The 16861-nt window shown below is 43.8% G+C and overlaps 4 protein-coding genes across 4 annotated transcripts in view; 1 reads left to right on the top strand and 3 right to left on the bottom strand.

Annotated features, from left to right (window-relative positions):
- Positions 1-439: 439 nt before the first annotated feature.
- Positions 440-6392, bottom strand: dmc1 (DNA meiotic recombinase 1; the record flags this gene model as incomplete). The annotated part of the gene is made up of 13 exons (XM_084456661.1): positions 440-509; positions 709-825; positions 983-1043; positions 1277-1391; positions 1858-1931; positions 2023-2114; positions 2249-2321; positions 2520-2561; positions 2715-2767; positions 2884-2966; positions 4445-4591; positions 4832-4876; positions 6336-6392. The coding sequence occupies 13 exons, from the start codon at positions 6390-6392 to the stop codon at positions 440-442; spliced, it is 1029 nt and encodes a 342-aa protein (XP_084312787.1).
- Positions 6393-6790: 398 nt separating this feature from the next.
- Positions 6791-9608, bottom strand: tomm22 (translocase of outer mitochondrial membrane 22 homolog (yeast)). The gene is made up of 4 exons (XM_084456666.1): positions 9281-9608; positions 8863-8981; positions 8288-8405; positions 6791-7943 (listed from the first exon to the last, which is right to left on the bottom strand). Exons 1-4 carry the CDS (start codon positions 9371-9373, stop codon positions 7869-7871), a joined length of 405 nt encoding a protein of 134 aa, XP_084312792.1. The 5' UTR covers positions 9374-9608; the 3' UTR covers positions 6791-7868.
- A 557-nt stretch (positions 9609-10165) lies between these two features.
- On the top strand, positions 10166-14915 carry maff (v-maf avian musculoaponeurotic fibrosarcoma oncogene homolog F). Its single transcript, XM_084456665.1, has 3 exons — positions 10166-10288; positions 11998-12082; positions 12232-14915. Exons 2-3 carry the CDS (start codon positions 12050-12052, stop codon positions 12673-12675), a joined length of 477 nt encoding a protein of 158 aa, XP_084312791.1. The 5' UTR covers positions 10166-10288; positions 11998-12049; the 3' UTR covers positions 12676-14915.
- A 518-nt stretch (positions 14916-15433) lies between these two features.
- tmem184ba (transmembrane protein 184ba) overlaps positions 15434-16861 on the bottom strand; it is a 14693-nt gene continuing 13265 nt past the window's right edge. Inside the window, exon 9 of the mRNA XM_084456657.1 lies at positions 15434-16861. This exon is cut by the window's right edge and continues 629 nt beyond it. The gene's annotated coding sequence lies outside the window, so the exon portion shown is untranslated.

Below are 16861 nucleotides of genomic sequence, written 5' to 3'. Positions count from 1 at the left end.
GACCACGAGGCACCGCTGTCTCCTCAGCGGTAAACATTCTGGAATGTCTTTGGACTTGAGAGACCTCAACATGTTAGGGCCACTGGTTATATTGGTTCTATTAATACATGCAGGCCTATTTGAGTCTGAGTGATAACAGTGATTTAGATGACCTGCAGTCATTTTATTAATTCACCAAATCAAAATCATTTAAAATTCAAAAACATTTATTAATTCATCAAATATATTACAAATAATTTAAATAGGTTAATAATAAATACCAACAAACTCTAAATAATACAGCTAACATTGTCAGTGTAAGTTACATAAATAAGTTAAAAGGGATGCGAACCATCTGGGATGGAGGTGCAAAGATTATGATAATGGTATATGTGTGTGTGTGTGTCTGTGTGTGTGTGTGTGTGTCTGTGTGTGTGTGCGCGCGCATCTCTCTCTCCTCTCACTCTTTAGCATCAGCTACTCCTCCAGGAGTGATGGAAAACGTGGCCTCGTTCTCAGGCATATCAGGACTGCAGGAGACAGAAGGAACAAATCCTTATTTATGATGGCCTGGAACCAGAGCGGTGTACAGTACATAACATGTACTTAACCCAGAGAGAAGACCCACTCCACATCTGGAGGTTGAAGGACTGTATGGCAGCCTCCAATGCTGTATACCCCGGCCAGCTAGCTGTGATGTGACAACCTGAAGTCTGCAATGATAATAACCTGTCAAATATCTTGGCGATTCTCATCTCTCCCCTCCCTTTCCTCAAGCTGATTCGCGTTGTGGACGCGTGAGCCAAGATGTGTCCTCCAATCGGCTTCTTAGGATCAGCTTGGAAACTTACAAGAGATAAGACACAAAATAAGCTGTCCAATTAAATGAAACCTTTTTCAGAGGCGTGGAACAGTTGCTAAATGAGTGAGCAATGAATTAGAGTGGAACTATGGGTGTAAATTCCATTCAGCTCACTCTTAGCGAGTGAGTCGGGTCACCTACGTCATTCCAGCACCAGGGTCGGCTGTCATCTGGTTGGTGACAAACACTGCAACATTGTACTCTAGGGAGTACAACAGACAACGTGGAAATCATACAGAAAGAACCCATCATTAAACAAAATGATGAATCTCTATCAATTAGAAATTCTGTATCAACCATAATCATACACCCCAAAGTACTGATGATTTGTCCCCAAGTGCTTTGTGTAAATATATATAGCTGATGTCCCCAATTCCAAATCCCCCATTAATATCAGTTCAAATCAGATCTGTGATAGAGTTCTTCCTTCCAGACCTTCAGAGATCTTCTGCAGACGAGAGAGCATCTGGGCCAGCTTCTGCTGCCTCTCAGCCAGCTCCCCTCGGCCAGAGAAGTCCACCCTGAACAGGGCCATGATGGAGTCCATGATCTGGGAGGCGAAGCCGGGGAAAGAGAGACCAGAACAGAGAAGACCAGGAGAGACAGAATGAAAGGAGAGACATGGCGATAGTTAGTTACTTGATATGTGTGTCTCGCGTCTTTTATGCTTGTCTTGTCCACATGTGTATGTCTCTATTGATTGATTGTTTGTGACGGAGGTGGAGCTTCGTATAAGCCCTCTGGACTTCGTTCCCCTCCAAGCGCTGTTTTTTACTTGTGCTAAATAAGTAAAGATAAACATAGCACTATGGGTAATATGTATGTAATATACATCATGGACCAGTGGCGCGAGAAAGATGCAGGTACACAAAGTTGAGGACGAGTCATTCATTAATGCGTTGCATCTGTTATACATATCGGATCCTTCCACAGGACATACTCTTATAAACCAGTGGAAAGAGACAGCTGCAGAGAAGGGGGATAAAACTTGATGATTATAAATCCTTTGTGTTTACCAGAAGTTTGAAGACACCTCCCTCCTCATGGAATTTGGCTGCTACAAAGTCCAACAGCTCCATCTGGTGTTCACCTTGGGGTAAATACATACACACACAAAACTCAGCATTGATTATTAGTGTGTGGTTTTTACTGTAATATTGTGTGAGTTACAGGAGTCTTACTGGTGTAGGCTCGAGCATACAACACATTGTCCAGAACCGCATCGTGGTCCACATTGAATCGGTCCGCTATGTCCTTCAGTCTGTCTGGACGACTGTCAGGTGTAGATTACGTTAAGGAAACCATTGGGTGTAAACAAAGATAAGGTAATAGATACATGTTTATCAATTTATATTAAATACCCTGTAATTAAAGGCAGTGATATGTCCAGAGAAGAGAGGAGGATACAAGGTGTTCTCTGTGTCAATGAAGATGACTTTCCCTCCTGCGTAGCCTTCCTCTCCTGGAAGCTGAGTGGTGACTAGAGAGACAAAGACATTTGTTGACTAGCCTGGTAGACCAACCTGCACCGAGGTCAGTTTCTTAGTTTTGAATGGCACCCAGGAACAGGAAACTAGGATCTTATCATCCAATGGTATTTGTTGAGAAGTATGTGAGGAGATCTTAAGAAGGGATTGGCTTGATTCCCTCCTCGACCCCACCCATTCAAATCACTTACCACAAAGAGTGTGAGAGAGCTGGGTCTTGCCCGTTCGGAACTCTGATGAGAGGCAAAATGATGGTTTACCATGAAACTGCTGTGCTGTCTATCAATGCTCTGTAAGATCTGAGTCAAAGTCCAGCTAATGTTGTTTAGTTGGGAAAGAACAGTCAGGGCATCTAGAGTGGAATGGATAGTAAAATGGAAGCTCACCTCCAAACGCCTCAGTGATGGCCATACTCTCTATACCTCCACCCAGGAGTTTACTGCACAGAAATAAGAAGGAGTTCAGATATTGAAATAAGAGTACCGACTGAAGTTTGGGAGGTATGTAAAGGTAAAGCTAGATAGAAAAGGTGAGCTAGTTGAGGTGTATCTTAACTCAAACTCCAGACTCCCGGTGGTGATGTGGAACACCTGTTTCCTCTTTTCGCTGTATTCAAACGCTGTGAGGAACCCACTGGTCTGCAACGACAAAATACATATCAGCAACATCACTGCTACCCGCTGGGCAAGCTTCCTCAACCTGGCGTGGAACCCAAATCCAGATGACCGTGACAAGAGAACTGATCCGTCAGTCCTGGACTGGCATCTGTGTGAAGGAGCGTGTTTCACCTGTCAGGGTTCCCACTCTCTTCTATCCATCATTTTCCAGGACTTTTCCAGAACATCTTTCATGCACTTGCAAAAAAGTGTGACTAAGATTTGCTTTTTTTTTGTGGGGGGCACAGTTTATTCTTACCACCATCCTAAGAATAGACGTGCCCACTATTCTTACAGTGCCCTAACCCAAACCCCAACCTTAACCCTAATCCCAGTCTCGCATAGCCAGACCTAGTCTGACTCAACGGATGTAGGTTTTGGGGATAAGCCTGGTCATTTGTTTATTACTGACTGATTTATGTGGTCGGCCAATCATTGGCAATGGGAGATCCTCCCAGACTACGTGAACAATCTAGCAACTGCTCCACCAAAGACAATTGTGATTGGTTTAAAGAAATACTGTGTTTTCCCTCCCATCCATCAATGGTAATGAGTCCAGCCAGAGCTTTCCCCAGCGCTGGCACAGCGTAAATGAAGTGTGGAGATAGGTGTGGCTATGCGAGACTAGTTGCTTGTTGTTGTTTCATGTAGTGAAGGGGACTTTTGAAAAGCAGAAGGGGACGAGTCTGGATTGAATCTCCCGGGCCCAATCAGTGGGGCAGGGAGATGCTCCCGCCTACTAATAAAAAGGGTTATCTCCAAAACCTATATCCGATGACTTAGAATACCCTAACCCAAATATGTATTTAAGGCTAAAATGCTTGAAATTGATGGTTAATAGACGGCAGACATAAGAACAGACATGCCTGCTATTCTTACGGCGGCGCGCCACCACATTGAATCAATACAAAAAGAGCGTAAGAATAGTAATTGCATTTTCTGTGACTACATTTACATTTGCTATTCAAAATACTCTCCTCCATAAGCTACTATTTGAATGTTCCTGAATATAACTTAGCCCTTTCAGATGGCAATGTTATCCGTCTTGGGGAGCTCTGATAGAGAGCCTAGTACCTCATTCTCAGCTAAAGGAAAATAGGAGAATGTTAAAATAATTCTCCAGGACAACACACAACTTTCCATGTTTTACTTTTTCTCTCATTTTCTGTGTTTTCCATGACTGGAAATTGGTCACCTGTTTTCCTGGTTTTCCAGGACGCGTGAGAACTGTGCCTATGTCATGTTAGATCTGAAATTACCTTTTAGGAGTTCTGTTTATTATGAGGGCACAGCTCTCCTGACCCTGTGTGTCAAATCCTATGTTGAGAACAAATTCACAATTCCAACCTTGGCTAGACAGTAAAGTTGCATCTTATCTTGTCTCAAGGAAGGAAAGGTGCATGGTAAGTTCTAAAAGGTGAGTCCTTTATAACATGTTTAAGGTAAGGTCAATCTCTCACAAGCATTTTCCCAGCAGCCTCTTTGATCTTGTCCACCTTGGCCTCAGAGAGGCCTTTAACGTTGCCCAGGGCCCTACGAGTTGTCATCTGGATCCCCTTCACTGTGCAGATACCCACTGACTTCAGTTTCTTTATGTCAGCCATGTTCTGGAGAGAGGTAGGTAGAAAGAAAGGCGAAAGAGGCAGAGTGTGGGGGACGGAGAGGTGATGAAAGGGAGGGGAAGAGAGGGAGAGATTATGAGAAAGGAGGAGGGTGGGGTGGTAGAAAGACAAAATATGGGGCAAAATTCTCAACTTGAAGTAGTGAATGTAGTTAGCTAATGTTAGTTATTGATATCCGGTCTGACCTTGAGCTTGCTTTTAGGTCAGGTAAGCAGGTGTACTCACAATTCCATGTTTTTGTAGGAGGTCTATGTCTTGGAAGAACGACTCCTGTTGATAATATAGGCTGTTAATGAAATTCAAGTATCACCAATGTGTTACCCCCCAATTTGTTTCTTTCTGTTTTCCCACTTGATTGATGTTTTCTGAGTTTCTCTCAGTTTATTGTTTTAACCTCTGTGAAACTGCCTTTTCATCCTCCCAGAGAATCCCTCTGTTTAGATAGAACATTTGGTCTGTGACGTCACTCCCCTTTAGCCTTTGTCTGAGTGCACATAACCTCTATACGAAGTTATAAAAGAGTCTTCACGGCTGAGTCCCAGTACTCTTGACTTGGATACACTTCCTGTTCTAGAGTCCGGTTTGCAAATCGTAACATAGAATAAAACTATTGTCTTTTGTTTGAAACCAGCTTGAATCGACCACATCGCGTGTTCTTTGAAATCTACCTTAAACCAAGTATATAAATACTTTCATAAGGCCTTTTAATGCTTTGTCAGTCTGATTATGTTACAATGGATATGGATATAATCAGACTCTTCCCATCTAGCTAACATCACAACTTAAAGGAGTAGTAAAGGGAAAATGCATGTTTAGCCCTGTTTTAAGGTTACTTATGATCATATACAATGGTTCAGATCAAAACGTTGACAAAACTAGCATTTTCGAGAAAGTTGATAATTGCTCTACCACCGTTTTGGTCATACAATGGATGTGGAGGGCATCTTGAAAAATCATTCAAAAACATGTTCAACTCTCGATTTCAAAGACAAGAAACTCACTGAGGGTGTAATTGGTGTCCGTTGGTGTTCTGACATCAAATTCGCCGCAAAGTATGAATCCTGTAGGGTTTTATTGATCATTTTATGAAATCCATTGACTTGTATCGAAGCGACTGTTGTAGATGTGTAGATCAATCCGCAGAGGGGATTCAGGAAGTGGAACTACTTACGGTAGCTATTGTTTCTTTATGTTGCTAGGCCACCTAGTTTGCATAAGTTTACACACGTATGTGCTGCGACTAAATAGTTCTATGCTAAATATTTAAAAAAGCCTTTCCAGATGAACTAGAATCTTACTTACTTAATTATGGCGAATTATATGTCAGAACGCCAACTAACACCTAGGTGAGTTTCTTGTCTTTGAAATCGAGAGTTTAACATGTTTTTGAATGATTTTTCAAGATGCCCATCCACATCCATTGTATGACCAAAACGGTGGTAGAGCAATTATCAGACTTTCTCAAAAGTGCTAGTTTTGTCAACGTTTTGATCTGAACCATTGTATATGATCATAAGTAACCTTAAAACAGGGCTAAACATACATTTTCCCTTTACTACTCCTTTAAGCAGTGGCAAACTAATTGCAATTAAGAAGACACTTAGCTAGCTAACCTTGTGGCTGCTGCTGCTAGCTAACTGTTGGCTGAACAACATGGATGTATTAATAGAACAACAACCAAATTGCGGGCTAGTTTAGCTAACTGACGTTAGCATAGCTAAAGGCTCACGTCATCATCTTGGTGCCCTGCTTCGTCCTCCACAACCTGGTCCACAGCTGCTTTCATGTTGAGTGATATTGTAGTTAGAGAAGTACACAGGAAGGAGTTATCCTTTAGCCTCTAGCACGGTTGGTAATTATGATGGTGAAGACGAAGTAAGCAACTTGAGAGGAAGTAAGCAACTTGAGAGGAATATTATCAGCAAGAAGCTAGTGGTTGTCCCCCGGACAGTTTCGGCGTTCAACGAGCTAGAGCTGGCGGGAAACTTTAAAGCAGTTTTCACGCGCGTGCTGTAGGGTACCTTGCTTTGCATTGCCAGCTCTGGCTGTCTTGTCTAAGGCCGATGGATACCGTGTAATTAGATTCATTACAATAGATAAACTGTGGCGAAGTGGTGGTAAAAGACAAGTAAGAAAAACACATTACCACATCTTTGATGTTTTTATTCCTGCAGTCTTGTCGAAAACAGACAAACTTGCTCAGGGAGCAGACGTAAGAGCTAGACCATACATTTCAAAGGGGTGATGACGCTGGAGAAAAGAAACGGACTTTTCCAGGCTCGACTCTATATGGGCATATCGACATAATTTACTTTTACAGGAAAGTGCTGTAAGACAATTACCAAAATAGACATTTTGTGAGGCATTTTCATGATGGCTTTATGCCCACAAACTACTGTCTATAACAAACACTTGCTGGAAAGTTCCCTTAACTATTTTTTAACCATGTTCCATACATACGCAAACATTCTCAATTAGAAACATTGGTGCCACTCAATGACAAGACGTTTCAACCATGTATGGCTTCCTCCCTGGAGGGCCACATGGCCTGCTGGTCTTTGCTGTCTCAGGAGGCCATCAGCCATTGTCATCAACCGGACTGTCAAGGTCACCTTTTCAGGTACAGTGTAAGACAGGTGTAAAAGAGGTAGCAAAGAAAACCAGCAGACCCAGATAATCTCTCGAACTAGCTGTGTGGTATAGAACAGGTGTATTGTTGTATATGTCACTATCAACTCTACCATGGTTATCCACATATGACTTGAATATGAGCACAACTCCAAAAACTGGACACTGGAGTCTGAACCGTTAGAAGCCAAAATGTAGCTTCGCACCCACATGAAGATTCTTCAGACCACAATCATACACATAGTAGGCCAATTAACCTCAGAACATCCCTCTATTATCGACACCAATCACCCCCCTCTCAGGAACATATATATTTATATCGCTAAATATAAAAAAGAAGTAATAGGACTGTGCTCAGAAGTCAGTCTCTGCAGGATGTTTAGAAAAAGAGACAGCGAGAGGGATACGTTCGTTATTGCAACACCCAGGACGTGACATCATTATCCTCCTCTAACCGCCGGTACTCTCAAATGCCAATCCTGGATGTTGGAATGAGCACTTGTGCTGACTGGATGCAGCTTTATTTTCTGGTCTTCTTCTCTTTCTTCCTCCCTCTCCTTTGTCTCCCTTTCGTTCCTTCCGAGCCTCCCCTCTCCCTCACTAGTTGCAGCTCGCTAACAGAGGGACATCTTCGTCATATCTTCCCCGGAGCAGGGGGCATCATCCCTGGCATGCCACCTGACATCCCAGTGTTGGGTCCCAATAGGATCTGTAAAATAAATCACATGCATGTACCAAGTACATTGTAAACACTGGTTGTAAGTCTATCAGGTATCCCTATTCCATAGCTATACAGTTAAAACAAACACTTCAAGTGTGCACTTCCAAGTGCTTCCATTGAGCATATGAAGCGAATCACTTCAAAACTATTATGAATTCTAACACCACAGCATAAGCATCAGCACTAAAAGGAAGTACACAGCAGCAAAGACTTGGAGTGTCATATGGCGAGCCATGAAAAGACAAAATTATTATTGCATCAAGGACATAAGAGTGATTATGTGGCATTACTCTCATTGTGGTCATCAAACCACCTCTGTTACAAAGACCTACCTGTCTTTGCTGCTGTAGCTGTTGCTGTTCCAGCTGTAGCCGCTCAGTCTCAAATACTACAGGAAGTACCAGGATCATGAAGGAGGTAGTGCCGACCCACAGGGCTGTGCGGGAGAAACTAGAGGACAGGAAATATACGGAGAGAGAGAGAGATACGAACAACAACTTAGGACAACATGAAGTGAAGAGAGACCTTCAAATAGATGCTGATAACAGAGGTGGCCTGCCCTGGACAGAGGGCTTGTAGGATAGTAGTCCTTGGATTCCAGAGAAGCTTATCAAAAGCATTGCATGTCCATTAGTATCTGGTCTGGCACTGTTTAATGCTCCACACACACCATATGCAGAGCCAAACCTATATAATGAAATCCACCAAATATAATATATAATCCAAATATAATAAACAAATGTTTAAATACAGTAAATAATCTAATCTCCAGTGTCATGCCTAAATCATACTACCTCTTGGGATTAACAAGCCTAGAACATTGCCAGGGTCATAGTGGGGAAAGGGTCTATTTTTGATAGTCACTCATAGTTGCTTCCCCTCTGTACTTTAGGGGATGCTAGCATACCTGTACATCTTCTTGACCACAGACACTGAGCAGCCGGCTGACACCTCGGCGGCAGAGCGCAGTGTTTCTGGAAACATCTCAGTCAAACCCCATAGCCTCTCCGTCAGAGTCTCATCCAGCTAAGGGGGTAAGAAAACGGGGTTATTGGAATGACACATCTGACGCACATAGGTGGCACGGGTAGCTTTCCCATGCTATAACAATTAGCTAACAATCTGGCCATCTAAAAAAGACCTTAGCTCTGCTCCAGGTTGTCAGGTCTAGTAGCTATCTTACAAACACGGGTGCGAGGAATTTTTGTCTGGCTAGGTAGGCTACTCAAGGACCTAGAAACAAACAATGTGCAACTTATATATTCATACACAATATGCATGTCCACGATGTGGTGTTTGTCACGTAAAGTAAGATAGCTAGCTACCTCTTCATCTTCATCGTCTCCTTCAATCTCATTTCCGAGGGGCCGGGTCTCGGCTGGGCCTGCCGCCGGGGATAGCTCTTCAATTCCGGCCATTGAAAACTGCTCTCGGCCGTTCACCAGCTGGTTGGGTTAGTAACACTTACTAGATACTAGGGTTCTAGATCGCCGGAAGCGCAAGCGAGTGTTTTGTGATTTTTCCGTATAATTGATTAATGATTTTTCACCGGCTCGCATAAACGTTTAGCTGTGCTAGAGGCGTGCATTGGTCCTGCGACAATCTGAGGTCACTCGAAGAAGCTACATGTGCGCCGGATGACGGGGACAAGGGTCAAAAGCTTGTTGAGCTGGAATAAATTGCGCCCCCTACTGCATTGGATGGCATACGGCAGTACTGTACCACAACCCTTGTCGACTTATTTATGACATTACTTATGACTACAAGTCAATAACAATATAACCAGTCGATAATATAACATAAAGCATATGTTTATAATCATATTATATAAAGCTCTCGATTTCCATACATGCAAAACATTCAGCAGCTTTGTCAGAAATACAAACCCTACATTGCAAATTCACCTGCATATCTACAAGAGAAAAGTGCAGCCTTTCAGCCCCCCCCCCTCCCCCCCATATAGATTATGTTCTTCCCTCTCAGTTTCTTTCTAGTTGGAAGGGAGAACAATCCAAGGGCATGGAAAAGTTCTGGGAGGCAGGGATTCCTTGTTTACTTCCTTCGGCTAGTACGCCGTGGGGGCGGGAAGGAACCGCCCTCATTCTTTCGAGCTTACGTCATTGTTACAGTGTTTTTTGTGAATGAAAGAATCCAACCTCAAGCGAACAGAGTAATTCCGGGAAAAGGCGGACTGACATTTTGTTGCTTGACTCGTTTTCAACCGAACAGATAAATAAACGTTGAACCACGGAAACGTTACTTTGACTAGTGTATCGCCATCAACAGCCGCAGGACCGGGAACTGGTTTACACCAACGATTTGGCCAAGGACAAGTGAGTAGGCAGCTGTTCGCTTTTCGGGTTAGCGGGTTGACCAGTGTAATCCATGTTGCTGGGTAATGTTAGCTAGCATGCTAACTAGCATGTCTTCTGGCTAGCTCGTCCTGTCAAAATGGTTCAGTGTGATGAGAATAATTCAACCATTATGGCCACATTTACGTGTAGCAGGTGCCCCGCGTCTATTGCATTTAATGCCCAGCTTTTTTGTAAAACATTTGGTTTGTTAGTATATTTTACAGGAATTAAATTGTATTATTTAAAGCCTAGCTAAAATGGATGGCGATCTGCGCAGTTGTGATGGCTGTGTGTTTACTATCGCTAGCATGCTAGCCTTTACCTAGCTCGCCTGCTCCTTTCCGTATAAGGAAATGGGGGGGTTGTTGTTGAAAACCTATTCGTTCATATATGGAGATCTGATCATATGATAGATCAGTTTAGTGTCTAAAAAAATGTGAAAATGATCTTGTGAAACAACATTTCTCGTCTCACTCTCAACAAGTTGGAGGTTGCTGTGTGAGACCAACACCTTTATGCTAACGTTAGCTAACGTTATTGATCTAAATGTAGCTGTGTCTTGTGTAACCCAAACTAGCCACATAGATTTCTTTTTATACTTTTTTGATAGGATTTAGATTTATTTTAGACAGATAAGAGCGATGCTGAGGAAGAAGGCCGGAGGTTCTGCTGGTCGCCCGACAGGGACACTCGTGGGTGACAGCGTATTGCTGAATCACTATGACTAGCTTTATGGAACGGGCTTTATGGAACGGGCATATCGGTTTACAGCGCCTCGTGGTTGGGCAGCCGTTGTTGCAAGCACTGTGTCTGCCCACGCATTTCGGGAAGCATAGGTCAGACAGAGTAGGCTGCTTTAAAGCAGTGCCAAACAGAGGATGATTTGTGTCTGAATGAGTACACGACTACAGTACATATTTACAGTTTTATGTAAAGTGTTTTCGGAAACGTAGGCTGTTTCTGCTACTTCTGGACAGGTCAGTTTTATGATGATGATGATTATGATGATGATTTATTATTATGACAATTAAACAAATGGTCCGTTCAATCAGCTAGACATAAACGGGTATATTAACTACTTTGCTGTAGGCTTAAATCCACATAGAATCACTGATTTCCAGTGATCGGGCCTACAGAGCCACATAACAAGAAATAACATAAAATGGAGAGGAGAGATGCGCAAATTGAGAATGTCTAACAGTGAAGGTGTAGGAGAAGTCATTTCTGTTGTGAGAGTTGAGGGGAAGAAGTGGCTATTAGCACACAGTCTGCCGAGGGGAACACCTGCTTTGAGCAACAGAGTGAGATGGGCACATGATCAGCCCAGACTTCCCCTCTGTCCTAGGGAGACTGTATTTAATATTTCAAAACCTCCTTTTACTGTCTTTTCTATAATATGAAACCAATACATTTTAATGATTGACCACATTTGCCAAAGAATGACATGAGATGGGATATGCTTTATCTTTTTTAGGATTTATGCAAACCATTGCATTTACATTTTTGTAATTTAACAGATGCTTTTATCCAAAGTCACTCACAATTATTTAGTGTTGGGCAAACCAAGCTAACTATAGAGTTGTTGCATACTATTGTTGATCTTATTCTTTCTTGTTCCTATCTCTCCCTTGCTCTCTCTCTCCCTCTCTCTCTCTTTCTCCCTCTCTCTCATTCTCCGTCTTTTAAAGGCTGTCTAAATCTGTGTTGACTGGTGTCAGAGAAGCAGGACCAAGCCAGACCATGACGTCAGAGAGATCAAGCAAAGCCCTCAAGGTAAGACCTCGGTGCTGGAGAGACCCCTCCCCCCGAAGGACAGAACCACACCGATCCAGAAAACAAAACGCAGTCCAGCAGCGTTGACATTAAGTATACTCACCTCTCCCCCTAATTCCTGTCCCTCCCCCATCCCCCCCCATCCCCAGGTGAAGAGGGAGTGTGGGGAGAACGTCCCCGTGTTGTCGGACAGTGAGCTCATGTCCCTGTCCGTGCGCGAGCTCAACCTCCACCTGCGCGGCCTCTCCCGCGAGGAGGTCCAGAAGCTGAAGCAGCGGCGCCGCACCCTGAAGAACCGCGGCTACGCGGCCAGCTGCCGGGTGAAGCGCGTCTCCCAGCGCGAGGCCCTGGAGCAGCAGAAGAAGGAGCTCCAGCGGGAGGTGGAGCGACTGGGGGCGGAGAACGCCGGCATGCGCCGGGAGCTGGAGGGGCTCGGCGCCCGCCTGGCCGCCCTGCAGCGCTTCGCCCGGGGCCTGGAGTCCGGAGGGGGCAACCTCCTGGCCACGGCGCCCCGCCTCAACACGGCCTCGGTCATCACCATCGTCAAGACCCCCCCGCAGGCCCACGCCCAGAGAGAGCAGGGGGGGTCGTAGGAGTAACTGACGGTGGATGTGGAGGACTTCACCAGTACACATGCTCGCTTTCCCTCGCGCGCGCGCACACACACATACACCTCTTTTACCCCCACACGCTCATACACACTATGTAAAGATGTGCTCATGCACATGGATGCATACACACACTGTTCACAGGAGAGTTGGAGGAACACAACCGTTATGGCACTTACTCGTTCATGTAGAATATTGATGCTACAACCTGAGAATAGTCATGGTCAGTGACATTTGATTTTAAACCTGGCCAGCACAAACACGCACACACACACACACACACTCTCTCTCTCTCTCTCTCTCTCTCTCTCTCTCTCTCACTCTCACTCTCACTCTCACTCTCACTCTCTCTCTCTCTCACTCTCGCTCTCTCTCTCTCTCCTTCTCTCTAAGACAGTGACAGCTAATGCATCTGACTGAAGCCTGGACAGACAAGACAAGGAAAACAATCAAACAGACACCCACACACACACACACACACGTATATACACACTCACACTCTTGGACAGACACCTAGACAAAGCCAGTGCTGCCACTGGTGCTCTGATCCTGCTACTCCAGGCTAGGCCAGTGCTGCTCCAGCACGGTCTCTGGCCGACAGGCCCACAGAACACACCGCCAAGGTTGAGCGATCCACTTCCAGACTCTACCACAGCTTCGTCCAATGCTACGCTGGCTTCCCACTCTCTACCCTTCTCCTTGTTGTAAAGGATTCATCCTTTCACTCACTCACCCACTCACCCACTCACCCACTCACTCACTCACTCACTCACTCACTCACTCACTCACTCACTCACTCATTTACTCACTCATACACATACATACATTGTCCAGCAGCCTAGCATGGATTAAAAAGCAGTGGATTAGTTAAAGAAATATGGAGGATGCTACTTATTCAGATATCCATATTTATAGCGTCCATTTCCATTACAAATTCTTAGACTACTACAGTGCTTTAGAAAGCACTAGGAGGGCTGAAGGAGTACACACTTTGCTAGGGAGAGGGGTAGAGAATGCGGAGTCCATGCCATTACAAACAACAACAGCGTTGTGTGTTTCTGGAGTCTCACTGTGCCCCCCCCCCCCCCCGACTGTATCCATGCTGTTGTGCTTCGCTGTGTAACAGTCTGTTGTGGCTCCATAGGTGTGTTTCACGTGTGCACATTCGCTTTGTAAAACAAGACACGGCTCTGACTCCTCTACCTGTAGATGTTGGTCATAGCTGGAACATAGGTGGGGGGGTGGACACCCCCGCATCTCGTAGAGTGCTATGTCAATGCAAATTCTATTGATACATTCCTTTATCTGTTTGTGTTTTTGTAATGTTTGTACAAGAGACGAAAATGTTGAGTGACATTTATCAGAGGTATTCTATATTTTATTTGTATTTAAGGATAGATATTACGAAAAGCTAACGTGTGCTGTGATGTAATGTACGTTTCAGATACCTGCATTATGATTAGTTTTGGGGGAGGGGGGGGGGGGTATTTCTCACATCTGATTATTGTACTGAGTGTGACGACGATTATTCTTTTTTGGAAAATGTTTAACTGTTGTGATGAGCTGTTTAGTTATGCTAAAAGCCAACGGCCGTGTCGCTGTAAGATCACCTAAATATACGTGTACGCCATATTTGTACTAATTTCATAGTGTGGCTTGTTGTAGGGATATTATTTTTCTATGAAGTACCAAGGTGATGATGATGGTATTGTATTATTGTTATTTATGATAAATATATTAAGTTCCCTTCTGTAATGACGTATGACGAGGGAGTGAGACTAACTCTGGATGGGAAGAAAGAACAGAACGGTGAAAGAGGAAAAAGAGGGAGAGTTGAGAAGGGGAGAAGAAGGCTGGAGGAGGAGAGACGTGAAGAAAGAGGGGATGAGGAAGTGAATGAGGAAGACTTGGGAGAGCGAGATACGACAGGAGACAGTACAGTAGATAGTGGCGCTTAATTCACTTGAAAGCCTTGTAACATCAACTCTTTCACTGCCCCTCGCTCCCACATACGGGAGGCTGGAGGGGGATAGACCATTTGATAGTTATAGCAATATGATTTATACTGTCAATGATATGACACATTATATTGTGTTGATGAATACTCCCATAAGGTAATGTTTAGCTATCCCAGTATCAATGTTGCATAGCATTTATCCCCAGTAATATCTAATGTCTCAGATTTATGTCAAATTGTGCTGGATGTTTTGTAATTCCGCAAAACGAAAAATGGTCTTTGTATTTATTACATGTATTTTTTCTATGGTGAAATTTAAGTACATTGTCTATTTTATATATTAATGAATAAATGTTGTATATATTGTACATAAAATGGTGTGGTTTCAATGCATGTGTTTGTCAAATATCGGCCACTTACTCTGGACCATATTGGATTGTGATGTCAGAGGTGATCGCGCAGCTCGCTCCACACAGGTTCTTCCTCATTGGTGGGTTTCACAATGAATGACAGGGAACCAGAAAGCAGAACCAAAAAAACTGTGAGAGTTGTGTCTGAAAGAGAGGTGTGTGTGTGTGTGTGTGTGTACCAAAGGCAGAGTGTTGGTTTTGGGGAACTGGGAGGTTAATAATAAACAGCATGTTCATCTACAATTAAACTAACAAGATAAACATGTGTTTTGCTGACCTTTCGCTTACAGTGTGTATTTAGGTCTGTCTGGTTTCACTGCAGTGACTCACAACAACACAAGCCAAAGAACAACAGTGACATACAAGTTACTTGTGGTTCAGGACAAAACTAAATATCTTTATTTTCTCTTCACTTACATATGCATTCGTTTAAACATTTGGATGATATTTTTTTTGCATAATAAGAGCAGCTTTATAATATACAAAGAGCTAGAACAATGAAAACATCCGTTGTCAAAATAAAAAAGATTGTTTTCATGGAGCGACAGTACAAAACTAAGCTTTTTGTCTCGTTTTACATCAATGATATGCCATTATTATACCAATATCACTAAATACCCCTCTCTGTGTATGGCTATTTACAACATCCTGTGTCCTCAGCGATTATATTCATACATCTCTATAAGAAAATACATGTACATCCTGGAAGAGAGAAGGAGAGAAGAAAAGGTGGACCTTTAAATGCACTAGTCTCTCAGTGTCTGTACTGTGTGGGGCAAAGCAATAAGCCAACAGAAGACTGGAGACTGTCACAAAGCATTCCTTTCCTATTACGTGTTGATAAGAATATTTGATTGATGTGATGATAGTGTGTGTGTGTGTGTGTGTGTACAGTATTCATAGCTTACATGACACTCACTGCTGCCATCTGGTGGTGGGATAAAGCGCCAGAGAGCCGTGAGTGACTCACCTCTGCTGTGCTCAATAATGGTCTGACTCACTGAAATGACCTCAACTCTAAACTATGGACCACACTACCCAATCACCGGCTCCCTTGGAGAACTGGAGATCGATTTCCTGGAAACATTAAGAAATGACCCAAGAAAAAAGAACATTTTCTCCATTTGTACAGAAAAAACGGTCTCATGACCAGTCTTAACGGAAGTGATTGCGGAGTATCTGACCAGTAATGTACCTGTTAAAGACTACAACCTCCTTTGTACTAAATAGGAGCAGCGTAGCCGTGACCTGTATGGCTCTGTGTTGAGAGAGAGAGAAAGAAAGAGAGAGAGAAAGAAAGAGAGAGAGAGAGAGAGAGAAAGAAAGAGAGAGAGAGCCGTGACCTGTATGGCTCTGTGTTGAGAGAGAGAGAAAGAAAGAGAGAGAAAGAAAGAGAGAGAGCCGTGACCTGTATGGCTCTATGTTGAGAAAGAGAGAGAGAGAGCTGGGATGCTATCCTCTCTAGTTCTGCTTAATCTAGCTTGTCCTCCAGCGCTACCCTGAGAGAGAGGAGGCTCCAGAGCTAGTCCTCTAATCCCAACCGTACCAATAATGCCCCAATTACAGCTGTATAATCCCGACCACAGTGCTGCCCGCTGCTCACCCCGCACCCTGCGAGGTACCGGGGGCAGATTTATTTTCATCTATAATCTGTTCAAGTGCCGTCAACCCCCCTCCCCAGCCCTCAGTCGCTCTTGATGGATCAACAACAATAACAACAACATGTTCCACACAACTGCCTCGATCAGCCTACTAAACCCCTACTGCCTGTCTCTCTCTGCCATCTCCCTTGTACCGTCCCTTT

This window comes from Borostomias antarcticus, assembly GCF_949987555.1.
Source record: "Borostomias antarcticus genome assembly, chromosome: 22".
Classification (NCBI taxonomy): Eukaryota; Metazoa; Chordata; class Actinopteri; order Stomiiformes; family Stomiidae; genus Borostomias; species Borostomias antarcticus.
The sequence above is the reverse complement of the archived record's forward strand: the minus strand, read 5'-3'. Positions and strand labels throughout refer to the sequence as shown.